The following is a 27,839-nucleotide window of genomic DNA, read 5'->3' as shown; positions in this document are numbered from 1 at the left end:
TATATAGAACCACTTACTGAACTACATCTCACTTTCCAGGAAGGTGCTCCATATTTACCCTATTGGCTTAGGTATCCAGGTTTGAATGCAAGTTATCAGATCAGTGGCAGTAATGAAACCACACAGTAATCTAACACAGACTGATAATTATCAAACTCCTTAAGTACCAGTAATACTTTGCAAAACAACACACCTTTTTTGGGACCGAGTAGATGAGGAAGAAAACTCTTGACAGCTACTGGCTCTGCAAACACCAACTGATTAAGCAAAAGAGGCACCAACCTTGAAGCTATTAATTCCTCTGACAAGCAGCTGACCCTGTCCAGCAGAAACCTGCGGACAAAGAAGCAGCCTGAGAACCTGGTTGTGACACGGCACCAATCTGCTTGTACAGGTTAGCCACATTCGGCTCCTCTCCCACGCCTATCAGAGTGATGCATTCTGAAATGCAGCTAGGGAACGTGAGCAGGTTGGTCCCTGTGCGCTGTGAAGAATGCAGGAAACGTGAGCTACGGCCAGCTAGTTATCCCTCCAGTGCAAACTAGGAACCGTTTTCAACCGAGTACCTCTTCTTCATAGCAGGAGTGACTTTTCCCCTAATAAGGACTCCCTCAAATTTAAGTGATATAGGGCATTAGGTTACCTAAAGTTTTCATATCAAACAAAATATAGGTTGAGTAACCCTTATCTGAAATGCCTGGGACCAGAAATGTTTCAGATTTGGAAGTTTTGAAGTTCTGGAATATTTGCACAGAATTCACCAACTGTGCACCCGTAATCTGAAATATTCCTACATCCAAGCTTTCTGAGCACCAACAATGATACTCAGAGTTTCAGATTTCAAAGTACTCTAGATTTTTAGATTAGGGATGCTTAACCTGAATAGGTTTCTGTTACTAACATCACTAAATTAAATGACACAGGTAATAGCACTGTGTTTTAACAGTAATGATACTTCTAACCACGCCTCCTACTTTATTAGAACACATCACACATTAGCACCTTCACAGCCATACACCACTAATGACACACAGGGTCTACATCCTACTCATTCTCACCTCCTTTCTAGGTACCAAGAATTCAAAGGTCTCCATTTAAGGCCACGCCCCAAGACTCCCTTCCCTTCAGACCATGCTCCAACAGCACCTGCAACCTCCAACATGACTGCAGCTTCAACTGCTCCTCCCAGTCTTCCACTAACCCCTGCACCTCGTCTATAACCATGCTTGCCTCTTTCATCCCTAAAAACTCCCTCCTTTACTCTGTCTCCTTCGTTAGCAATAATATGTTTTCTCCTCCTTTTTAGGAGGATTTGCTTCATGTCTACTTTTTCACCTTTCCATGCTCTTCCCACCCCATTGCTGTCTCACTGCTGAAACAGATCTTGCCTAGACAAGGTGACCAGAGCCTTCTTGCTTGCTGAATGAACAGCCATTTCGTGATTCCTCCGACCTTGCCAAAATTCCCTGCTTCTTTGCTAACACCACATCCTTCCTATCTGTCTCTGTCTCTCTCTGAATCTCTTCTATCCATTGCTTCTTTGTCTCATTCATCAACTACTACTTCCCACTTACCCACTTACAAGATCTAGTGCCCCGGGGAAACAATTTGGGCCTACTGTCCTCTTCAGGCTACCCACATTTCCTAGCAAAATACTCTTAACTATAAGCTGACAGCACCCTAAGGTTCACTTCCAGCTCATCACCTTAAGACTTCTCTCCTGACCTTCAGACCAGCCTGGCCAACTGTCCTTACACAACGTTGTCTAATGTCCCACGGATGCTTGAAACCAACACACTCAACCCTGCCCTGACCATCTCTCCCCTGCAGAGTAGGCCTCCCACCCAGTCCACATTATCTTTTAAATAGCTCGTTTCAGTATCTTCAGTGGGATCGTCAATGTCCTATGCACACCTCTCGGCTACTGCTGAATTAGCATCTAACAGATGCAAGATTTGTATCATTTAAGCCTGCCTCTTCCACCGGCAACACAGTGATCCATCTAAAGGGAGATTTAATCATCTAACGCACTGCACTCGCTCCTCGCAGTGGCTTCAGTGAAGCACAGTACGTACTAACGTATCAACGGTCCTCACCGCCACATGAAAGGGCTGCCTCTTCTCTGTCCTTGTCCTGGAACCCGCCCTCCAACAGGACTCTACTGCTTATCACTCCCCACACCAGTCCCACTGGGTCTTGCCTTTGCAGATCCTGTTTCTCTAACCACCTCCGCCCCACCCTGTGTTCCCAGGACTGCCTTTGAAAGCCCTATCACTGCACCCAGCCCAGAAATGTGTCCCCCACCAGACCTATCTGTCCCAGGGCCCAGCAGAAAGCCTGACATGCAGGAACTGTTCAACGTAGAGATGAACAGCTGAAGTTATTACAAGGACTTAATGCAAGTTATGGAATTTAAAGTCAGCTTTCTGAACTTACTTGAAGAATTCAGTTTTTTCCTCTTCACTCTTCAATGTTAAGCTTTTCAAGAAATTCACAACTTCTAAAAAATCATTCCTAAATTTCCAAAAGAAAAAAAAAGGATAATAAAGTATGGCAAATATTGAGACCATAACCACAGACCACACCATTACAATTTTCAGTAAAGAAACATCCTTCTGTGTCATTTAAAATAAGCTAATATAACTAAACAGCTTAAGAGACAAATACTTTTAACAAGCCTACATGGAATCTGATATTTTAAGAATATCAAAGAGGGTATCAACGCTGTGGCATAATGGGAAAAGCCACTGTCTGCAGTGCCAGCATCCCATATGGGTGCCGGTTCTAGTCCCGGCTGCTCCCCTTCTGATTCAGCTCTCAGCTAATAGCCTGGGAAAGCAGCAGAAGATGGCCCAAGTGCTTGGGCCCCTGCACCCACATGGGAGACCCAGAAGAGGCTTCTGGCTCCTGCTTCAGATGGGCCCAGCTCCAGCTGCTACAGCCATTTGGGGAATGAACCAGTGGGCAGAAGACCTTTCTCCGTCTCTCCCTCTCTCACTCTGCCTCTCAAATAAAATCTTTAATAAAAAAGAGTATTAAAAAGTTCTGTGAAAAAGACACCAGCTTAAACGCACACATGCCAACATGCTTTATAGTTTTAATAGCTGTCATAATCTTCCAAATTTTTGGCTATAAAAGTATGCTATCAAATGAAATATCCTGAGAGAAGTGACAGTCCTATGACAAAATGATTGCTATTCTCTTTTCTTCTTTGGTGAAGTAAAAACTGTTAAAGAGGTTAGGGAAGCAGATTTCTGTACAAGTCACAGGAATCTCTTTCTCCTGCTCTAAGTTACCCAGCCACGCCTTCAGACAGGCAAGGGGCAGTACAGCAGGAGAGGTCAGGTTCCAGCCACCACAGAGTCCCAAAGGCTCTGGGCTGCTTTGCTCATAGAGAGCACTGCCCACATCCTACCATGAGACTGCGTGCTTCAGCACACAGGCTGTGCAACCTCGGAAGCACAGCTCCAGCTGTGAGAACACACAGATGCCTTAACTTAAACCTAATCAAAGGGGACCCTGGCTGTGTCCTCTCTGACAGAGGTTTTCACCTCACATGTGAGGACAGAATTTGAGGAAAACTGGTTGGTGTGCTTTCAGCTTTCTTCTCCTTGCTATACTTAAAATACAGTGGGTTTTTTTTTTTTTTAAGATTTATTTATTTATTTGAAAGTCAATTACACACAGAGAGAAGCAGAGGCAGAGAGAGAGGTCTTCCATATGCTGGTTAACTCCCCAGTTGGCCACAACAGCCAGAGCTAAGCTGATCCAAAGCCAGGAGTCTGGAGCTCCTTCTGGGTTTCCCATGCGGGTGCAGGGCCCAAGCACTTGGGCCATCCTCCACTGCACTCCCAGGCCACAGCAGAGAGCTGGCCTGGAAGAGGGGCAACCGGGACAGAATCAGGCGCCCCAACCGGGACTAGAACCTAGGGTGCCGGCGCTGCAGGCAGAGGATTAGCCTAGTGAGCCGTGGCGCCAGCAAAATACAGTTCTTAATAAAGGACTCATGCTACTTGCAGTGATGAGAAAATCTACAAGTATTCATCATGATGAGAAATCAAGAGAAAAAATTAAGTCATCCAAAAGGAAAACAAAATACCTTGGTTAAAAGACAGTAAACATACAATTTTTGTCAATTAAAATAATGTTTAAAACACCTAAGGGGAAAGGATCTAAACAGTTTCTTTGACACATAAATGCCAGAATAACTCCAGTAACTACAAATATGACTCATTTAATTATATGCCATCCCACCAGTACTATCCTAAATGTTCCCCTGTTGGGAATGATGTTTACTGTTGACTGATTTTTCCAACTGCAAACACACAAGAATATTCAGTTTCAAAACTAATACAAGGTTGGCTTTGCTAGTAAAAACTGAACATGAAACTAACCTGTGCCACGGAAATAAAAAATAAGGTACATGTAATTACAACTAACCTTGGACAGAGGTTCAAAAACATCTCCGGAAAAGTATTAAGTTATATTGTGCCTCTCCCTCTAAATCAACTTTGCTTTTCCATCCTGTATTACTAAACAAAGAAAAAAAAGGCTCTGCCTGAGAAAAAATTACCATTCCCTTTCCCAACAAGAGAAAAATCCAACAGTAACAAATCCACACAGCAGAAAGGAGAGGCGTGCTCACTGGCTCTCAGTTAAGTCACGTTACACACAACCTAGCTTCTCCACAATCAGAAGCCCTAAGGAAATGGGCTACGATTTCTAAACCAAGCCTTCAGGACAACCAAGGATTTGTAAAACGTACTACCTGTGACAGGAGCTGGACAGTTAAGTCAATACTCCATCTATTTTCCTGTGCACTTGATTCAGTCTCCCTTAATGATAAAAAACAGCACAGCACAACATTCGGTGTTCTCACCTGAAGAAGTCATGGGAGAGTAAGGTGCAGAGCGCTGGCCGGCATTTTGGGATGGGATTCAGCAAAGTTGAGTGCAAGGTCTGTTGAAAGCTGGAGAGAACATCCGCTGAAACTGAAATCCAGAGCTACAATTAGTTTCCAATGCCTTCTCCTCTTTTCAGGACCTCTACAGCTGGAGACTGACGAGGGCAAAAACCAACCTGTAAAAGCCCAAACAAACAAAGCCCCTGCTGTGGCTGAACAGCTTCCTGCTTGCCTCATGCCCAGTCCCTGACAGGTGCAGAGTGGTGTCCTGCCAACATGTCCGACCTCGCCCCTTCCACGTCCTGACTTTCTCACTGCTGAAGTCAGCTCAGGCCAAAAAAAGGCTTACTCTGTGGCAGATGTAAGGGCCTTTCTCAACCAGGGTTTCTCACCCACAGAAGACTGAAAGTTATTTAAATGACTCTTGTTTTAAATTCTACCAAGTATGGTACATACTTGCCACCATTACAGATGCATAGTAGTTAGCCTATTACATATGTTTACCTTAGAGTTTAATTCTCAAGTACTTAAGCTGGGAAAATGTACAGCTAACAGCTGAATGGTGTGTGTGACATCAGAACACTCCATAAGCCTCTTAGAAAGAAACTGCATTAGAACAGCACAGAGCTCCACAATGGAGACAGAGGCCAGTAATGGGCCTGACGGGACACGTGCCTCAGTCAACCTGGCAGCAGAGCCCAGTAAACGTGAGGGGTCCCCAGACGGTGAAGCAAGCTGCTGAGCATGCAATTAGAGAACACAGAAAACAAGGCTTTTGTAGTCCAGGTTTTAAAGGATGATGAAAGAGAAAAATAATGAGTAAATTACAGCAAGAGGAAAAAAAATCAAAAGGCTTTGAAAAAAGTCTTGATTTAGAAATTAATAAAAGATGTTGAACCTTAATCTGTTATTCAGGGGGCCGGCACTGTGGCGCAGCAGGTGAAGCTGCCACCTGCAGTGCCATCATCCCATACGGGCGCCAGTTTGAGTCCCCGCTGCTCCACTTCCGATCCAGCTCTCTGCTGGCCTGGGAAAGTAGTAGAAGATGGCCCAAGTTCTTGAGCCCCTGCAGCTGCGTGGGAGACCCAGAAGGAGCTCCTGGCTTCAGATCGGCCCAGCTTCAGTTATTGTGGCCAACTGGGAAGTGAACCAGCAGATGGAAGACCTCTTTCTCTCTCTCTGCCTTTCCTCTCTCTGTGTAACTCTGACTTTCAAATAAAATAAATTTTAAAAGAATCTGTTATTCAGATCATTACATACAAGTCATTAACGGTGTTAGGACATTTGGCAAATAATCTGGGTGTTCCCCAAAGACCGATGGGTTAAGCCTTGATCTTCAGTCTTATGTTAATAAATTAAGGACAGAACTTAATTGTATTACGGTGTCTGAAGCTGAGGCCTTGAAAAGTGATTAGATTGGATTATGCTGTTAGGGCGGAGTCCCTACGAGCAAACTGTGGCTATAAAGAGACACAGATGTGAAGGCAGAGTTGCTCCCTCTCTGCTTCCCGGCTCACCGTAGGGTCCTCCCTTCACAAGTGTTCTGCCATCCATTGCCTTATCAGACACCCAGAATAAGGAGGCCACCTGACCTTGGATTGTGAACCTCTAAAACTGTAAACTCAAATCAACTTTCTTCCTCCCTAAGTAGCTCCTCTCAGGTATTTTAGTCATAGCTAGGAAAACCTGGCTAATACAAATGACATGTCTTTATGTGTTGGCAGGCTTGATAAAGAATATAGTCTTTAGACCATAATATTAATTTAAAAAGCTAATCAAAGATGATACTGACAGTAACAGTTCAAAGTGCTTCCTACTGGGGCCAGCGCTGTGGCGTAGCAGGTAAAGCCACTGCCTGCAATGCCGTCATCCCATATGGGCACTGGTTCGAATCCCGGCTGCTCCACTTCCAATCCAGCTCTCTGCTATGGCCTAGGAAAGCAGTAGAAGATGGCCCAAGTCCTTGGGCCTCTGCACCTGCATGGGAGACCTGGAAAAAGCTCCAGGCTCCTGGCTTCAGATTGGCGCAGCTCTGACCATTGCAGCCCCTTAGGGAGTGAACCAGCGGATGGAAGATGTTTCTCTCTCTCTTTGCCTCTCCTTCTTTCTCTGTGTAAACCTGACTTTCAAATAAAAATAAATAAATCTTCAAAAAAAAGTGCTTCCTACTTACAATTCTTTTCAGTATGCAAACGAATGAAAGCTTCCTTCCTAATGTTAACATCTGCCTTAAACAAGTTATTTGGATAGCAATAGGTTCCTTACGATGGTCAGAGACTGTAGTCCTTTTGAGTTCCACACAGAACAGGACACAGATGATCTTCCCACTTATTCTGTGGATGCAATAATGTAACTCCAACTCACCCTGCTCGTTTAAGATTGTGAGCAAACTTTCCACCAATGTTCCAAATGAATAGGCATCCCGAGCATGTCCAAGAGACTCTGGGAGGGTTGTGAATTCTGGAGACTAAAAGTAGTAAACACCATTAAAGCCAGAGGATCTGCCTTACCAGCCAGCGCCAATTTCCCCTGAAGCATTTTCTCCCATGGTTGCATTTATTACACTCAAATCCAAGTTCACTGTACCACACAATAATGTAAAGGCTCTTAAAGCTATTAATGCACTATACTTGATAAATAGGAGTCATTATTAATGTGTCAATTAAAATAGCACATCTCAAAAATGAAAAGCTGCCAGTGAATGAAATTTATGAAAGATTTTAAAATATTCAACAGGGACAAGAAAAAATCAGAATAAAATATTTCTGAGGGCAACTCAGGAGTAACAAATTTACCTTCTTTCATCATGACCCAGTATACATGCTTATATAAAGCTACACATAATGGAAATAAGTTTCATAAACTAATACTTAGCTTTACAATAGAAGATGCCCAATTTTATCTCTTTTGTTCCCCCTCCCCTTATTTTTTTTCAAAATCCCAGCCAGGACACCTTAAATTACTTAAGCTCACCAATCACCAGTTTAAAATATACTTGGTTATATATAAAATACTGATTTGGGGGCTGGCATTGTGGTGTGGCAGGTTAAGCCCCTGCCTAGGATGCCTGCGACACACATCAGCATGCCAATTTGAGTCCTGGCTACTCTGCTATCGTGCTAGCTCCCTGCCAATGTGCCTGGGAAGCAGGAAGTCAGAGCTGAGGCACTTGAGTTTCCGCCACCCCAGTAGAAGACCTCGATGGCGTTCTTGGCTCCTGGCTTCAGCCTGGTTCAGCTCTGACTGTTGCAGCCACTTGGGGAGTGAAGCAGCAGATGGAAGATGTGTCACTCTGCCTTTCAAATAAAAATATCTTAAAAATAATCCATAAACCCAAGGCTGGCATTTATGGCATAACAGGGTAAGCCATTGCCTTCAATGCTGACATCCCATATGGGCACTGGTTCAAGTCCTTGGCTGCTCGACTTCTGATCCAGCTCCTTGCTAATGTGCCCGGGAAGGCGAAAGATGGCCCAAGTGCTTGGGTCCCTGCACACACATGGGAGATCCAGATGAAACTCCTGGCTTCAGCCTGGCTCAGCCCTGGTCATTGAGGCCATTTTGGGAGTGAACTAGCAATGGAAAATGAATCAATATTGATATCTCTCTCTCTCTTTCCATCCTTCTCTCTGTGATTCTGCCTTTCAAATAAATAAATAAATCTTAAAAAAAAAAAAAAAACTGATTTGGAAACACCTGATTTATCCCGTCTCAGGTCTATTTAAGTTTATAGTTCGGCTGGGTCTGCATTCCTGTGAAGCACACTAAATATGTCTTTGAGAATCAGTGTTTATAAGAACAAGTTTACAGGGAGCACCTGCTTTTGAATTTACTGGAACTAGGATTTTTTTTTCAGCAGCAACATAATATTAATTCGAGGGGAAGAGGAAGAAGAGGGAGAGGGAGAGGGAGAGGGAGAGGGAAGAAAATTCCCATCTTCTAGCTCACCCCACGAAGGCCTGAAGAGCTGAGAACCAGGAACTCAATCTCAGTCTCCAGTGACCTGACCTACCACTACTGCCTCCTAGGGTCTGCATTAGAAGGGAGCTAGAATCAGGAGCTGGAGCCAGGAGTTGAACCCAGGCTCTGTGATGTAGAATGCCTATGTCCTCCCAACCAGCATCTCAACTACTAATCAAAGGCCTACCCTTCATCTTGGAATCTTAACTACGGCAAGCCAGGCAGAGGAATGGCTTGGATAAAGCACAGGAAATGACTAGGGATGCTGCTTCTCTAATTACTGTGACTTCCAGCAACTTACAAGGACTAATAATGAAAGGGGCATGACACCCTCTTCACAATGAAGCACCATTATTTTTAAAGAATATCAGAGGTGTCTATCCAAACAATGTAAGCTGGCTCCCTGGCTTAATGTTAAGATTAATCTCAGACGCCTTCAAGGCCAGAGGAATTAGAAGGCACCCTTTACTTGGTAAAGAGAGGGGTCTGCAGAAGAACATTTTATTAAAGAGTCGTCATTACATGGACATAGATCATCTTACCATCTCTTCAGGAGGGATAGATGTTGGGTCTCTTACTGACTGAATACTCTTCAAAAACTAGAGAAATAAATGGAGGAAAATAATTCATACAGATGTTTGGTGAACCAATCTCTTATGTCAAGTTACAAAAGCAATGACTAACAGAAACCGAGGCAGTGAAACCCCCAACGCCACCTGCTACACAGATGAATTTGAAATCTTCCTATTTAAAAAATGTAATAGAGTACCTGACACAGCATAACACTTAGTAGCAAATGCTGGTTTAAGGGACACCCTCTACAGAGGCGCTGGGTATCCCATTTGCTTTACAGAAATTAAGACCACTGCTTTCCCTTCCTTCACAGATAAAAACAATTACAAGGCTTTTCCAGCACAGAGCAAGTCCACCATTAATCTCCTCACCAAATCAATTACATCTGAACTGTTCTTGCCACATGATATATAAAGGAAAGTTAAAGACTTTACCAGCTACAGAGACAAAAGCAGCAGCCACAGCACAAACACATTCATTCCCTAATTCAAAGATTATTTCTGAAGAGCTTGTATATCACAGACACCATGCAGGGCACTAGACATGCAAAATGAATGCAACAAATTCCCTGCCCCCGGCCATATGCTCCCAGCTTAAAAAGTAAACTAAACGTGCTGGGTGCCATAGAAGCACAGGAGGAAAAACCAATTTTGTGGGGTTGAGCAATGCCTGGGGCAGAGACAAGACTTCTTCAGTGGATGTGAGATGAGTTCACAGTTCCAGGAAGCCAACAGATCTCACACAAAGAAAGGGAGGGTGAAGGAGTAGGCTATCTGGAGCATGGCAGAGCTACTGGGCAGGGTGTAACCTGAGTGTAGCTCAGCAACTGGGAGCCAGTCATGCCGAAGGTAGGGATGGGACAGGATTGCAGAGGGCCTTATACGCCTGGCAGATAATTTGTTTCTGTGGAATATATCTCACAGAAAGGATTACATGTGGTTATGCTAATTAGACACAAGATGGATTCAGAGAAGAACGTCATGGAGTGGCAGAAACAATTAGAAAGCTATCTTCGTAGTAGTAATACCATTCGAGGTGAGCAAGAGACCATGGAGGTGCACTTTAGACAAGGCCCAATTAAGTATGGAAGCAGCACATAAGAGAACATGGTCTCCAACAGTGAGCAACCACGTCATTAGGGATACTACAGTGGAAGTAGTTATTTTTTTTTTCTTTTTCTAGAAAGATTAAGTCCAATAGCAACATGAAAAATGGTGGGGAAAAAACCACACAAAACAAAAAACAGGAAGGGACTGTCAACCTGGGGGGAAACATGTAGATCTGTCAGACAAAAGTATAAGCACTACCACAGGTAACTGCACAGCCCATAGGAGGAGTTAAGACGCATGGGTGCGAATTCCAGTTGCTGGGACATAATGTGTGACTTCCAGCAACTTGGATGATTGTTCACAGGACAAAACCCAATACTTAATATGTACCAAGCACCAATAAAGGTAGAAATACAAAGATAAACATAAGAGACTATCACACCTTCAAGAAGCTCAACTACGGGGATAGAAGAAGACTCATAAAGGTCATTTCAATGTTAAGCATTAAGTGGTATGACCAAAGGAAGACAGGGCAGGATAGGAAGCAGGGACTAGGGACGTTTAATTATATCTGATCAAACCATTTTACTCCTCTTTAGTCTAGATTTTTCATCTACAAGATTAGGAGAAAGGAATCTGTGACCCCTGGTGACTGAGGGATGAAATCCACCATTCTATAAACATGGGAACTGACAAGAAATTCAGGTCCCCAAGTCTGAGCATGCACTAAGACAGAAGGAGAGTGCCTAGGCAAGACAGAACCACATGCCAAGAGGCTACCAGCTCCTGAACTGCGACAGAGCCTGCCGTGGGGCTTACCTCTGGTGTGGCCTGCGGAACCTTGCACACAGTCTCCATTCCACCTAGCTTCCAGTGCCCATCGTCACTCACAAACACAGATGATAAGCAGACGTTGTTGTGAGTTAGGTGTCCCTGGAAAAAAGAACAGGAAGACCGCCACTCCAATTTCTGAAGTAGAAGTTGTTTCAACCTAAATAATGATCAACTAAAATGATTATGATAAGCCTTCCCACTTTGGAGTAATAAATGGAACTAAGACTTAAAGGAACAACGAACTGAATGACGTCAGAAAAAGGAAAAATGCAATGGGCAGGCTTGTTTTCTTGAGGCAGGTTAATAAAGACATTACAGCCACTGCACAGACACCATCACCTCCCCATCTCTGTGAGAGTCAGGAGTTATATGTGTCCTTAAACATAAATTTACAGGTCTTTATAGCCTATATTATTTGCTTCCAATGCCTTTAAAGATAAAATTTAGCTTTGCTCCCATAGATTATTTTATTAATTTTCTCCTCTATGTTCTTTCTCACCTACATTCTATCACGAACCCAGATCCACTTCACCTGAAATCTTGTCAGTAGGCATTAAAAAATTCTGCCTGAAGAAGAGGAAAATGGAATGATAAGGACCACCAGAAATATCCCACAGACCACAGAAGAGCCAAGTTTAAAACTATTAAAAATAGTACAAATAAGTCAGAGGAAGGGAGAAAATGAGAACAGGGATCAAGAATTCAAATTTTTTTTAAACCAGAAATGACTCCAGTAGACAAACGAGCACTTTAAAGACCCACCCACAAAATCAGATTGTATGTAGTGGGGTTTTGTTTAATGATTATTTTATTTATTTGAAAGACAGAGTGACAGAGAGAGAGGTCTTTCATTGGCTGATTCACCCCCCAAATGGCTGCAGTGGGCAGAGCTGAGCAAATTAGAAGCCAGGAGCCAGCTTATTCTGAGTCTTTCACGTGGGTACAAAAGCCCAAGGACCTAAGCCATCCTACGCTGCCCTCCCAGGTACATTATTAGGGAGCTGGGTCAAAAATAGAGCAGCCGGGACTCGAACTGGTGTCCATATGGGATGCCAGCGCTGCACCACAGCCCTGGCTCCTGTACATAGTTTTATACAGAACATTATAAATGTAATACAATCATTACTACGGCTGTCTTTGGGGAGAAGAATTAGGGCACTGGATTCAAGGGTAGGAGACATTTACTCGTCCCTGCATCCAACTGCACATTGTTCCAACTCTTCCCATGTGCATGTTCTTTCTCCAGCAAAGAAGTTTTCTTCCCCAGTAATTGTATTAACTGTTCTCGCTATTATGTGAACCCGTATATATACTTCTTTTTTTTTTTTTTTTTTTTTTGACAGGCAGAGTGGACAGTGAGAGAGACAGAGAGAAAGGTCTTCCTTTGCCGTTGGTTCACCCTCCAATGGCCGCTGTGGCTGGTGTGCTGCGGCCGGCGCACTGCGCTGATCCAAAGGCAGAAGCCAGGTTCTTATCCTGGTCTCCCACGGGGTGCAGGGCCCAAGCACTTGGGCCATCCTCCACTGCACTCCCGGGCCATAGCAGAGAGCTGGCCTGGAAGAGGGGCAACCGGGACAGAATCCGGCGCCCGACCGGGACTAGAACCCGGGGTGCCGGTGCCACAGGCGGAGGATTAGCCTGTTGAGCCGCGGCGCTGGCCGCCGTAAATATACTTCTAAGAGACTATATGTCTAAAATGGTATTTGAAATGTCCTTCTCCCATGAACAGAAAAAAAAGTTTAAAACATATGTTGAGCCGGCGCCATGGCTTAACAGGCTAATCCTCTGCCTTGCGGCGCTGGCACACCGGGTTCTATTCCCGGTTGGGGGCGCTGGATTCTATCCCGGTTGCCCCTCTTCCAGGCCAGCTCTCTGCTATGGCCCGAGAAGGCAGTGGAGGATGGCCCAAGTCCTTGGGCCCTGCACCCGCATGGGAGACCAGGAGAAGCACCTGGCTCCTGGCTTCGGATCAGCGAGATGCGCCGGCCGCAGCGGCCATTGGAGGGTGAACCAACGGCAAAAAGGAAGACCTTTCTCTCTGTCTCTCTCTACCTACTCTGCCTGCCAAAAAAAAAACAAAAAACAAAACAAAACAAAACAAAACAAAACAAAAACAAACCACCATATGCTGAGTCAAATGCATGTGTTTCTGTGACTGATGATTTATAATCATGGGAGCTGTCAAAACCTTAATGTTTCAGAACACTAACACCATTAAGAAACAATAAGTCAGCACCAGTATCAAGAAATAGATCAGAAATACACACAGGAACCACCAGATTATAGTTAATGGCAAGCTTCATGGAGGAGCCAAGCATAGTGGTTATACCATAAAGTGTTTTGGGACTCTCAAGCAGTCCTTCCCACTCCAGTGGGAAAGGATGTATATAAATTTTGTCTCCTCCTAAGACATGGTCATTTTTCCCTTCAGAATACGAAATGCAGGGCAGTGTGTTTGGCGTACCAGTCAAGACACCCACTTCCCATATCAGAGAGTTTGGGTTTAAGTCTTGGCTGCTCCTGAGTCTAGTCTTCCACTAATGCAGACCCTGGGAGGCAGCAGGTGATGGCTTAAGTAGCTTGGATCCTGCTAAGCAAATGGGAGACCTGTACTGGTAACAGCTCTTGGCTTCAGCATGGCCTAGCCCAAGCCATTGTGGACATTGGGGAGTTATTCAGCGGGTAGGAGCTCTGTCTGTATCTGTTTCTTTCTCTGCCTCTCAAATAAACAAATTAAAAAAAAATTAATGAGACAAAACTCCTGAAAACAAATAGCAACTTTGGTCTACGGCAACGCTGATGTTAAACCTTTTTCCTTTGTCTTAACAACAAATACCAGCTGTAGCTATTTTTCAGTAAAGACTTATCCAAACTTAGAAGCAAAGCACAGTAAAGCACAGTAACTGCCCAGGGACAAAGATAGTTGCCAATCCCAAAACCTTAGATGTCTTCTAATGTGTCATTGTTCTCTCAGGAAATGTTCTAATAATAATACTAAAATCACTTACTAATTTCTACACACACAAGTTCCACCCTGGACATCCACCCCTGGTCTACATCCCAGCTTGTGAGGCACATTGTGAGGGTACTTACTCTGTCATGGAGGAAGACAAGAGCCAGCAATATGTCATAAATCCCAGCACAGACCTCTGCAGAAGACAATGTTTCCAAAGCCACTTCCAGGGGTTGCACTCGCTCCGTGACAAGATGAATGCCATCTGCTTCCACAGTACAAGATAAAAATCTTAGCAAGCAAGGGTGACGAAGTGTCTTCAAGTGCTTTAAAAATAAAGACAAAAAAGGTGATGAAGTTAATGATTCAAAAGCCAAGTTAACTGTATTTCATATAAGTCATGGTAAAAAGAAGAGTGTATACTTACATTCAAAGTCCTTTCAAACTCCCTACCTTCTTCCAAATTCTTGGTAAGGTAAAAGAAGACCCACAACTTTATGTTCTGACTTCATGCAACTTACCAACACTTAAACTCCACAAAGACTTCCAGTTCCATTATGACAATGTAAGCCCCCGAGGAGCCCAGACCTAACAACTGACTACATAATCTCTGAACAAAGGGTCAGAAACAACTGCAGTGGACTCTAACAGCCAGGCACTGCTGCAGAGCAGTGTAGCAAAGGTGCTTCAACTCCACTAAAAACTTTGCCATCTTTCTGGCCAAGAATCACACAAAGGAACCCAGCAGGCCAGAGTATAAGGAGGATATCCCAGAAGGAAGACAGTGGGAGAAGGACAAAATCCAATTTTCTGCACTCCCACAAATTCTCAGACTCACCCCCTGGGCCAGTTATGCACAGGAGAGACCCAAATTAGCAAAGCAAAGTTTTGAGGAACAAACTAAGGGTAAACAACTGTTCACAGGAAACATGGGAGAAGAGTTCAAAAACTTGAAGTTTGAGCCTAAGGGGATTAAACATTCTCCAGAAGACTATAACAGAACCAAGAATCTATGTAACTTGAGATTCAGAAGTCTATGTTGCAATCCAAAATTTCTACTTAACACACCAAAAACAATGAATATGTGATCTACCCTTAGTGGAAAAATAACCCAAAACTATCAACCTTAAAATGACCCAGAAATTAGAATTATCAGAAAAACTTACAGTGGTTATTATAATCACACTCCTAGAGATAAATGAAAACAGTTATGAAACAAATAGAAGATAGATGTTCTCAGGAGAAAATTGGAAGTTATGTAAAATAACTACATGGAAATTTTAGAAATAAATATTAAAATGCTGGAAATTTAAAATTAAAAATATGGGCTCAGGAAGAGAATGACTCATAAAGAGTCAGTGAATCTTAAAGATGTTAATCAGTCTGAAGAACAAAAAGGATTTTTAAAAAAATTATCAGAGTTTTCAGAATCTGTGTAACAATAATAAAAGATCTAGTGCAAACAACTGAAGTTTCCCAAACAAGAAAAAAAGAAGAAAGGGTATAAATAACGGCTGAAAACTCCTATTTGGGCAAATCCTTGAATGTACAGATTTAAGACGTTCATTGAGCATCAAGTAGTACTGGTATTTTAGGCTCTGAAGATTATAGGGTCTCTGTGACCTAGTCTCCCCTCCTTCCCCCTCTTTTTTTTTTTTAACAGCCCTTTAAAATTTAAGTACTATTCTTAGCTTATCCAGGGCTGAATCACCAGTAAACATGAACTACTCACTTTTATAAAAGATTTCAATTTTTTCTTGTTTTCTTTCTTTTTACCTTTTTATCAAGTACTTAATTCTCTTAAAGAAGCTAAGCATCTTTTAAACTTATCTTTTTATTTCTAGAAAAACGCCAAACTTTCTGTTCTCACACCTCACCCATAAAAATGTCAGGCAAGTACCTTATAAATGAAGTCTTCAAAAAGTTCATGGAAAATGTATATTATTAAAAAATTATGCAATGATTTCAAAACTTTTTGCACCAAAATAAACTTATTTTTAATTATTTTTTTCCACAAACTTTCTGAAGTACTCTCATGTATATATGTATACATATATATATACATGTATATATAGGTATATACATGTATATAAATAGATACAGTGTGTACATATATATATAAAAACTATAATACAACTACAAAACAGAAAACAGCAAAAGATAAAAAATGAATTTAAATATTTTTTTTCCAAAACTTAAATGAATTATGTTGTACAATCACTTGGGTATGAAATCTTCCAATTCTAAAAACTCCTAATATGAAATATTCCCCATCCCCCACTTGGTTTCTTTTCTTTTCTTTTTTTTTTTTTTTTAAGATTTATTTTATTTATTTGAAAGGCAGAGTTACAGAGAGGGAGGGAGAATCAGAGAGTTCTTCCATCCGCTGGTTCACTCCCCAACTGGCTGCAACAGCCAGGAGCTTCTTCTGGATCTCCCACATGAGTGCAGGGTCCCATGGACTTGGGCCATCTTCCACTGCTTTTCCAGGCCATTAGGAGCGAGCTGGACTGGAAGTGGAGCAGCTGGGACTTGAACCAGTGCCCCTTATCAGATGCACTGGCTCTACCCACTTGGTTACTTAGATGGTACACATAGAAGTTTAAGATAATTTGTGTCTGAACATGGGAGGTTAATCTGTGGGGTTTCTTTCCTCCTCTGGTTGGTCTCCATAAACTCCTGTCTATGCTGCATTTTCTGAAATTTTTGAGTAATTCAGGAGAACCAGAGTCTAAAATTTCCAGCTCAGATAATAATCTCACCATGTCTTTACAGCAAAACTTAAGCTGCCAGAATGGTGCTTTCCTTAGAAATTACCCAGCCTCTCCAGAAGAAATTACACAACCTTAAAGCTTTAGGGTCCACCCTGTGCAATTTCACTAGTAACTGGGGAAGCCTCGTAAACAAATCATCAGGCTGGGAGGACACAGATGGAGAACAACCTCCAATCAAACACTAGGTTTCATTTTCACTAGCAATTAGCATTGAACATTCTAAAATACCTTCTTAGAAGAATACAGATAGCATTAGGAGTCCATAACCCAGCAGTGGCACAACTTTTATATTAGTTGCCTCAAACTTAACTTCTGAGCAGGGGGAAGACAATGTGTGGATTGGTTTTTCCAATTTCTCTCTTTTTCTTTTCTTCTTTATTTATTTGAAAGGCAGGGAGGAAAAGACAGAAAAAGAGAGATCTTTCATCTGCCAGTTCACTCTTCAAATGTCTATAACAGCCAGGGCTGAGCCTGGTGGAAGCCAAGAGCCTGGAACTCAATCTGGGTCTCCTACATGGGTGGCAGGGACCAAACTACCTTAGCTATCACATGTTGCCTTCCAGAGTTCGCTAAGAAGCCAGAATCAGCAGAGCCAGGATTTGAACTCAGGCACTCCATATGGAATAGAGGCGTCCCAAGCAGCATTTTAACTATGTCAAATGCTTACCCTTCTAATTTTTTTTTCTTATAATTCCAAATTTCGCAAATTCTAGAAATAGCTCTAATAGGATTTCTTGTTTATTTTCTTAAGAAGGAAGCTATTACCCACACCTAGATCATTCCAATAAACAAGAAATAATTTTAAAATATTGAAGAAAATTTTCATATAAAAATATACGTACAAATGTAACTAGTAACTATGATTTATTAATTTGCTTACCTGCATTTAAAACAATTCATACAATTAAATACAGCAAAGATCAACATGAGCCAAAAATAGTGCTGGCACATGGTATGTTGTGTGGTTAATTGAGGAAAATTTCTTACAAGTGTGTTCTGAGGTGCAGATTCTATGTAAAATTATGCAGCCTCCTTCAACTCTGTGCTTAAAGAATCATTCCAAATAGCTAACAAGCCAAGCATGAAACACTTCTGATTGTTCAGGGAAAATTCTTTGTTCAGCTTTTATGTCTCAGGGATCTCAAGATTTTCCTTTGATTTTATGGACCCTCTTTGATTCTCCTGGTTCCCAGGGGAAACTTCTAAGTCAGAGGAAGCATCCCAGGTACAGTGCTGGCAGGGAAATACAGTCAATAAATGTACCTCTGATGAACAAATGAAATCATAAGTTTCATTTTTGCTTTTGCTTTTTTTTTTTTTTTACCTTATGTCAAAATATTTGATACAAAGTGAGATTCTGCTTGCGTAGTAAAGGAAGAAACGATTCACTACAGGATTCTACACAAGGCACTTAACTTTGTAAGAACCTTACTTGCTACTCCTTTGGCCCATTCAATAGGATGCATAAATTACGCATACAGACTCACAGGAAAAACTACCAGTGAAGAATCACACACAAACATTTCTTGATTCAAGCCTCTGCTGCTCCAAAGACCAGAGGGAGCAAGGGATGTACTCTACATAACTGGACTATTTTCTCAACGTGTACCATCAGCCGAACAGATAAATGTCTCTTGTTCTGGTGCAGAAAGGTGACCTGTTGTTGAATGACAGTGACTTACAAGTATCTGCCTCAAAGTTACTTAATGTCTATTACATGCTCTGTTGGAAAAATCACCCGCTTTTTTCCTTCTCTGCTCTCTACAAAGTCAACACAGAAGACCTCTGTGATTCCAAAATGTGTGGCAACTTCTCCCCACCAGCAAGCAAGCAACTGATACTTAATTCTGATACAATCTACCTGGAGATAGACAGCACCATACCCCAACAAACAAGGGCTCTGTCCCCAAGAGAGCCTCCCCCAACACCCCTCCACAATCCGATACCAGTCACAAGCGCCAGGTACCTGCGCCTCACTGACCAGCTATGGCTCTAAGCTAAGATTGTCTAAACTGCCCTTGAGATTCAATCAATTGGCTCACAGAGTGGCTGGCAGGACTCCAGGAAAACACTCCCTTACATTTGCTGGCTTATTATAAACAATACTACAAAGAGCACTTATGAAAGGAGGAACAGAGAGAGGTATGAGGGAAGGGGCAAGGAGCTTTCACCCGCTCTCCAGCTCACTACCCTCCAGGAATGTCCTCGTGTTCGGCTATGCAGAAGTATGTTTTATGAAAACCTCACTGCACAGGCACTGGTGGGGAAGCTCCACAAGGCTTGTCTCTCCATATTCTTCCACCTTCCTGCCTGGAATGAGGAGTGTCTTCTGACCTAATGAGCTTCTGTGGCCTGTCTTGGGGAGTTATGAGCCAAGAACCATACATGAAAATCAAAAAATACACACACATACACACACACACATACATATCACAATCCCATTCACTGCACTAGAAGCTAATCTTTCAAGCAATATTCTGAGTAGTAATCTTTATTGTTAAATATGAATAATACCATATAATTTGTGACTATTAATACTACTTATACTAATCTCCACACACAGACAACATAAATGTGAGATTCTAGCCCTGAAATATAAACTATTCCCACTTTCCAAGAATCAGCTATGACACAACTATTTAGAGAATTAACTCAAGCTTTGGAAGCTTAACTTTTCACTGCTGTTCTGCCTCTGGGAAAAAAACAAAAAAAAACACCTCTGCCACTTTTTTGTCAAGCACACACAACGTGGTTGTCAAATACATCCACCAGTCCTTCCACAACCGAGTGCATTATGGAGAAAGGGATAATGTCTCCCAGAACAATACAGATTACTAGTATCTATATACCTATTTCTGGACACCTATATGATTCCTAGCACAGACACACCTAGGAATCATTTTTAAAAGCTTGCACTTTCCATGAAGCCTTAACTAAGATTACAGTGAACTACAATAACAAATTCTGACTTAGTATTTATCATTCCTTATAGGCAATTCATTAGAAATAAGTCATAGGGGCCAGCATTGTGGCATAGTGTGTTAAGCTACCACCTGCAATGCCGGCATCCCATACAGGCCCAGTTGAGTGAGTCCTGGCTGCTCCACTTCTGATCCAGCTCCCTGCTAATGGCTTGGGAAAGCAGTGAAAGATGGCCCAAGTGCTTGGGCCTCTGAAACCATGTGAGAGACCTGGAAGAAGTTCCTGGCTTCTAAGCTCCTGCCTTCAGCCTTGCCCAGCCCTGGCCATTGTGGCCACTAGGGAAGTGAACCAGTAGATAGAATATCCCTCTCCTCTAACTCTGCCTTTCAAATATATAAATAAATAATTGCTTTCTTAAGAGAGAGAGAGAGAGAGAGAAAGAGGGAGCGAGGGAGGGTGGGAAGAGGGAGGAAGAAATGAGTTGTAATCACCAGTGAGCAAATTATACTATTAAGTATTGCTGATGAATTCAACAGGAAAGTGAGATGAGAATGACAAGCTCTGACAGACCCAAGTACTTCCCATGTTTTTCTGTAATCAGAGCTTATACTTGCATTTCATGTTATTTCAGAGGCCTAAGCGTATACTGTGATGGTTATTTTCTAATAGTAAAGAAGAATAAAATTGTTACCCAATATTTTCAAGAAAAACAATACACCTGTTTGAGCTAGTTATCAAAACTATCCAAAGCTGGGCCGGCGCTGCGGCTCAATAGGCTAATCCTCCGCCTTGCGGCGTCGGCACACCGGGTTCTAGTCCCGGTTGGGGTGCCGGATTCTGTCCCGGTTGCTCCTCTTCCAGGCCAGCTCTCTGCTGTGGCCCGGGAGTACAGTGGAGGATGGCCCAAGTGCTTGGGCCCTGCACCCTCATGGGAGACCAGGAGAAGCACCTGGCTCCTGGCTTCGGATCAGCATGGTGCGCCAGCCGCAGTGGCCATTGGGGAGTGAACCAACAGAAAAGGAAGACTTTTCTCTGTCTCTCTCTCACTGTCCACTCTGCCTGTCAAAAAAAAAAAACAAAAACAAAAACAACTATCCAAAGCTGATCAGAAACCCAAACTCTAGAGTGAAGTGAGCTGACTACACTGTTTCAGTATTTCAGATATAGATGGCATCAAATTCCTAACATCAAATGCACTGAGTGACATACACTTCTCAAGTACTGTGACCTTGAGATCATTGGAAACATTCTGACAATCTAAACTCCTATTACTATTTTGTCATCTCAAATTTATCAGATTCTTGTCTGAGGTTTTCAAAGTCATGGGATGGGGGAACAAGAGACAATATGAACCATTTGCAAAGACTGATTCATGTCTTACAAGGGTATCTACAGATGGTACAGGGGAAAAATCTTTCCTCTCAAAGTTTGTAATTCCTGTAGCACAGAAATCATCAAACATTAAGGGGAAGTCTTTGTTCAGCTTCCTGTTAGGAGGCAGCAGGTGATGGTTCAAGTAGTTGGGTCCCTGCCACTCAAGTGGGAGACCTGGATCAAGTTCCTGGTTCTGGACTTTGGCTTCAGCCCAAACCCAGTCATTACATGCATTTGAGGAATGAACTAGCAATGGGAGCACTCTGACTTTTTTTTCTGTCTCTCCTCTTTCAAGCTTAAAAAAAAAAAAAAAAAAAAAGAGTTTTGTTTTTCTCTTTAAAACAACTTATGGGGGCTGGCACCATGGCGCAGTAGGTTAATCCTCTGCCTATGGCGCCAGCATCTCCTATGGAAGCTGGTTCCAGTCCTGGCGTCTCCTCTTCTGATCCAGCTCTCTGCTGTGGCCTGGGAAAGCAGTGGAAGATGGCCTATGTGCTTGGGCCCCTGCACCCACATGGGAGACCAGGAAGAAGCACCTGGCTCCTGGCTTCGGATCAGCACAGCTCCAGCCATTGTGGCCACTTGGGGAGTGAACCAACAGAAGGGAGACCTTTCTCTCTGTCTCTCCCTCTCACTGTCTGTAACTCTACCTCTCAAATAAGTAAATAAATAAATGATCTGAGTAATTCACCTTTCTTAGTGCATGCTCCCTAAAGAGTAATACAATTTTTTTTTTTTTTTTAATTTTTTGACAGGCAGAGTGGATAGTGAGAGAGAGAGACAGAGAGAAAGGTCTTCCTTTTTGCCATTGGTTCACCCTCCAATGGCCGCCGCGATAGGCGCGCTGCGGCCGGCGCACCGCGCTGTTCCGATGGCAGGAGCCAGGTGCTTCTCCTGGTCTCCCATGGGGTGCAGGGCCCAAGCACTTGGGCCATCCTCCACTGCACTCCCGGGCCACAGCAGAGAGCTGACCTAAAGAGTAATACAATTTTTTAAAATATTAGTTGTATAGTACTCAAACAGTACTTTACACTTTATGTTCTGTGTGGGTGCAAACTGTTGAAATCTTTACTTAATATATGCTAAATTGATCTTCTGTATATAAAGAGAATTAAAAATGAATCTTGATGTGAATGGAAGGGGAGAGGGAGTGGGAGATGGGAGGATGGCGGGTGGGAGGGAAATTATGGGGGGGAGAGCCACTGTAATCCATAAGCTGTACTTTGGAAATTTATATTTGTTAAATAAAAGTTAAAAAAAAATAGTTGTAATAAATAAAGGATTATAAATCTCTAGTGTCTTACTGACAAAACTTACTCTTAGTTTTTACCAAAAACATGACTAGAAAATGCATCCTTAGAGGACTGCTACACATGTCTTTTTCCTGAGGAATCCTTTTATAACGGTTGATTTGGGCCTAATTAAAGACACAACATCAAAAAAATTACCTGGTGTGACCAATGAAATGCCAACTTTAGATTACTAACATAGCTTTTATAATCACTTAAAGAAGTAAAACCACTTAAAGATGTCCCATGCCTGTTGATATTACAAGGAGAATCAAGGTAATACAGTAATACAGCTATCAAATTTAACCTGGAAATAGTGTGCCTGCCACTGTAAACACCGAAGGGTTATACTCCTGGGATGTTGCACTGAATTACACTACAAGGTAGAGTCCTTTTGTCTAATAAGAGCCTGAGGTTCCCTACAGTACATCAGCCAGCATGCCAAAGCACGGGACTCCTCCCCGGGTACGATGGTGACAAGGTGCAACCTACAATGGCCCTTTTCCTCGGGAGGAGACCGCAGCCTCCAGAGAGGAATGGCCTGTGGAGGCCCCTCAGCGAGAAGAAGGGTCTGGGTCCAACGCTCCCTCTGTGGCACCCCATGCACCGTTCCCGTCCAACGCTCCCTCTATGGCACCCCGTGCACCATTCCCATTCAATGCTCCCTCTGTGCACCCCACACACCGTTCCCGTTCAACGTGCTTTTTAGGCCATCACAGTATTTCAGAAAAAGAAAAATCAGGAAGTTCCTAAAATATTTTATTTCCATGTCTATCACTAGCACAGTAATCGAAATGCTGTCAATACCTCACAGCAATTTTCTAAACTAGATTCATCTCCATTTCTACTAGCCACACAAAATCGTCTCCCTGACGCTCTCCCTGAAAAATAAACTAGCATGACTGACAACTTCTCTCACTGAGGTCTATGACGGCTTCTGGCGATGGCTATCTCAGCATCCCAGAAGCTGGCGACAGGCTCCTGAGGACACTACGCTTTCATGAATAATAAACTGCTACTCTGTACGCTCTTCCCTCCCTCGACCTTGTTTAATTTCACATTTTAAAAATAGAAAACAAGATAGTAAAAGGTACTAACTATTGGGCCGTCCCCTATTATGGTACCTTGGCTGCTTTATTAACCTTGTCTTCGTTTTCTCTCTTATACACGAAGACGGAAGCATATTTGCCATCCTGCAGGACAGCGGGGTACACAGCAAGTCCGGAGGGCAAGGTGAATGGCGGTTCTTTCAGCGTGTAGCTCTTTAAAGCGCTGTTCTCTGATCCCATCCCTTAAGCAGTAAGGCAGTACTGAAGCGCCTCCTCTAAGCCAAGAATACCTAAAAGAAAACAGAAAACCATTTCAAACATTAAATCTCTGTCTACAACATGAGCAAGAGATACGGACGATACCAAGTCACTCAAAACTACTAGTCTGTGCAACCCTCTGAATGGAGACATTGGACAATAAAAATGGGAAATGCCCAGCGAGTTATCAGCGATGCGTGTTAACAACACCTCCAGAGAAACGGCACGTTACCCGTTAGGCAGTTACTCTTTCAACTCCAGCACACACGGTTTCAGAGTGGAAAGGCAAAAACAGAATAATTCATACTCCCTAACCCACTTACATTCCTGCCTCAAAAAGAAAAATGTGGCAAAACTTGATTATTCAGAAACAGTAAAACTTCTGAATGCCTAAAGTAACTTAAAATTATAAGAAAAACATGACAAATCGGAAAATATCTGTAACATTGATTAAAAGTCAACAAATGGGGAGCTCTATAACGCAAGTAAAACACTTGAAGGTCAACAGAATGATGGGAAAGAAAACAAGCCACTGAAGAAATGCAAACGGCAATAAACACAGGAAAAAGCTCCATCTCATTAATGTTCAAAATTATGCTAGGGAACAATAGGGAAACTGCAGGAATGAATAACCTCTGACAAACAAAACCCAAAACACCACACAAATTAAACTCCAGAAAATGCAAACTACCCTATGAAAGAAAATTGCAGTAGTTGCCTGGGGAGGGGGCTCAGTTATGAGGAGGCAAGAAGAAAAGATTACAAAGGGATACAGGAGGAACTTTGGAGGAATGGATATATCATCTTGATTTTGATGATGGAGTTGGGTAATTACAAATGTCAAAACTCACAAAACTTGCCGGCACCGCGGCTCACTTGGCTAATCCTCCGCCTGCAGCGCCGGTACCCCGGGTTCTAGTCCCGGTTGGGGTGCCGGATTCTGTCCCGGTTGCCCCTCTTCCAGGCCAGCTCTTTGCTATGGCCCGGGAGTGCAGTGGAGGATGGCCCAAGTGCTTGGGCCCTGCACCTGCATGGGAGACCAGGAGAAGTACCTGGCTCCTCGCTTGGGATTGGCGCAGCATGCCAGCCGTAGCAGCCATTTGGGGGGTGAACCAACGGAAAGGAAGACCTTTCTCTGTCTCTCTCTCACTGTCTAACTCTGCCTGTCAAAAAAAAAAAAAAAAAAAGAAAGAAAAGAAAAACTCACAAAACTGTATACTTGATGTTCAGCTTCTTCCATATTAATGATACTTCAATAGGTTTAAAAAGACATACAAGAGGGCTGGTGCTGTGGTATAGTAGGCTAAGCTTCTGCCTGCAGTGCCAACATCCCATATGAGCGCCGTTCAAATCCTGGTAGCTCCTCTTCCAATCCAGCTCTCTGCTTTGGCCTGGGAAAGCAGTGGAAGATGACCCAAGTTTTTGAGCCCCTGCCCACATGGGAGACCTGAAATAAGCTTCTGGCTCCTGGCTTTGGATTGGCCCAGCTCCAGCCTTTGCAGCCACCTGAGGAGTGAACCAGTGGATGGAAGACCTTTCTCTCTGTCTCTCCCTCTGTCTGTAACTCTACCTCTCAAATAAATAAATAAAATCTTTTAAAAAAATACATCAATACATACACATATAGAAAATGGAAAAAATTAAGATAAAGGAGAAGCTTGCTGTCAGGGGTCAGATTATGGGTAATTTTACACACACATACAAAACACACTTGCCTTCACCTCCCAAATCTTCTATGACATGAACACACCATTCTTTGCAACACAGATACAAACTCATACGGTTATAAGAGGCAACGCATGCCCAGCAGTGTGAGGACCTGCACTCGGGTGAAAGGAACCACTAGAAAGTTCCACCAGGGAAGCTCCAGGGCCGTCAGATAACGCCTTTCATCATGAGAAACCATGTGTTTGCATTCTGATGTGGAAATCTCAGATTATTCAATATTGCCTCAATTTTTTTTTAACATGTATAGGTCAAGCAACATTAACTGAAAAAATTGTAGCTGTCAGCTTCTGGTTCTGGCTTTATCATAACATAAAATTTTTTTAAATAAAGAGTTCTTAACAACTGGCAATGTGTCAAGGAAGTTATTACTTCCAAATAACACAACCAAAAATCCTACAAAGACCTTTAAATTTTCAGTTAAAAACCTGTTTTCCTTAGATAAACATATACCCAATAATCCTTACACATAGATCCTCTACTTGGATCACCTGTATCACCCCCAACTCTGATCAAGTTTCATATAACACTTTCTCTGTGACCTGAGTACATAATGCTGCTCAAAAACATGTGCCTAAAATGAAATCTCCAAGTGCCCACACATCTACAAGTATCATGAGTAAGAACTAAGTTTATTTACTTTGTAACAAACCCAGGTTTGGGAAAAAAAATTCCTACCTAACTAGCTTACCTTTCCTAAGAATGATAGAGAAGTTTTCAAAAAGTTCTAAAAAACTGTACAGAACATTCACCTTTCTGCTGGAATTACAAGTAGTTTATACAGGATTGTGAAGAAAAGTAACTCAGTTAGTGGCCCTGTGCTGCAGCTTACCTCGTAGGGCCTGTCCAGCCTGCAGCCACCTCCTGCTGCGCAGGGAGTCAGGTTTAGCACCCAGATGCTAGTGGCTTTTTAGGGCACAGTTATTGAGTACCTCCCCTGGGCCAAAGCACATCAACTCCCAGATGGCCTGAATGAAGGGATAAACTGACCAGATCACTTTCTCCCCCCAGGAATCTGAACTAAGAAGCTATTTTCCTCTGTTGCCAGAACAGCTGAAGGCAGAGGGTTACCAGGAGGAAGCGTTGGGGCTATGGCAAGCAGAAGCCACACGAAGGCAGGAAGCTGGGCAGGCATGAAGGCAGCGGAGGAGTAAGCAAACACACCGGGCAGTGGCTTAGTCTACTAACAGGGGCACAACACTGCCCTCCATCGCAAAGGCACAGGACGCCTGGCTCCAAAGTCACTTCCTCACTCACACTCAGCACCCTCTCCCTCAAGTAGCCTGGGTGAAACCAACTGCCATTTCAGAAACAGAAAACCCTACTTCTCCTTAACTCCCGCCTGAAAAACAGGTTACTCTAGAGGAATGAGCTACTGACGTGGTACTCTGAAGTGTTCGCCCGAGGGGAGCCTAGATGGCTTCTTAACCACCAAATACAGCCTTTCGAGACCAACACCTGGCGGGAAACTGAGAACAAGGAACTGCCTTGGCAGAAACCCTTGCAGTTTGGTTTCACTAGGAGTCCACAAAGGACATAACACAGTGAGGAGTCCAGGGCAGTCAGCAGAGAGAACGGCAATGGGCCCTCAGCTGACCTATTTCTAAACAGCAAAAGACTCCTTCGTGGGACTACTGGACCTTATCGCATCCATCAACCTTTGATCCAGTATTATGGACTTCACTACAGGATAACCAACAATTCGAGTTATGAAAGCATTTTAAGACCCTAAAAAATGACACTTAAAAATGAAAGGGGGCAAGGAGCGCTGGTGCAAGAAGACACCGCGTGGGGCACCTGCACCCCAGACTGGAGCGCCTGACTGCAGTCCCTTCCCTAGCCAGCTTCCTGTTAATGTGTACTCTGGGAGGGCAGAGGGAGCTGGCACAGCAGCTGGGTTCCTGCCACCCATGTGAAGGACCCAGATGGACAGAAGGAATGAGCCAGCAGATGAGAGTTCTCTTTCTGGTGTGTTTCTCTTTCTCTGTGTCTTTCAAGTAAGCTAAAAATATATTTTTTTTTAATCAATGAAAAGGGGATTACTCAGTTTCTTCAAAAAACTCAAGAGAAAGGCTGCCATTTTATTGTGAAAGCATAGCTACAGTTGACAAATGTCCAGTCACAACATACAGTGATCTGACAGAGTGGCAGGGTTATATTCTATGTCCAGTGCAAA

The 27,839-nt window shown here is 43.0% G+C and overlaps 1 protein-coding gene across 6 annotated transcripts in view; it reads right to left on the bottom strand.

Moving 5' to 3' along the window:
- The window catches only part of SCYL3 (SCY1 like pseudokinase 3), an 84,592-nt gene that overhangs the window by 54,919 nt on the left and 1,834 nt on the right, over nt 1–27,839 (bottom strand). For 5 of the 6 annotated variants that reach the window (XM_062192750.1, XM_062192745.1, XM_062192749.1 and 2 more), the window contains exons 2-9: nt 23,756–23,970; nt 14,413–14,598; nt 11,305–11,418; nt 9,406–9,462; nt 7,268–7,370; nt 4,880–4,991; nt 2,437–2,514; nt 194–333 (exon numbers count right to left, since the gene is read on the bottom strand). In XM_062192750.1, coding sequence (XP_062048734.1) covers nt 194–333; nt 2,437–2,514; nt 4,880–4,991; nt 7,268–7,370; nt 9,406–9,462; nt 11,305–11,418; nt 14,413–14,598; nt 23,756–23,920 — 955 coding nt within the window. In that variant the 5' untranslated portion in view covers nt 23,921–23,970. Of the gene's footprint in view, nt 1–193; nt 334–2,436; nt 2,515–4,879; nt 4,992–7,267; nt 7,371–9,405; nt 9,463–11,304; nt 11,419–14,412; nt 14,599–23,755; nt 23,971–25,145; nt 25,321–27,839 lie in introns of those variants that run through there. The other variant, XM_062192747.1, reaches the window with a different exon arrangement.

This window comes from Lepus europaeus, chromosome 5 (genome assembly GCF_033115175.1).
Source record: "Lepus europaeus isolate LE1 chromosome 5, mLepTim1.pri, whole genome shotgun sequence".
NCBI classification, from domain to species: domain Eukaryota; kingdom Metazoa; phylum Chordata; class Mammalia; order Lagomorpha; family Leporidae; genus Lepus; species Lepus europaeus.
The sequence above is the reverse complement of the archived record's forward strand: the minus strand, read 5'-3'. Positions and strand labels throughout refer to the sequence as shown.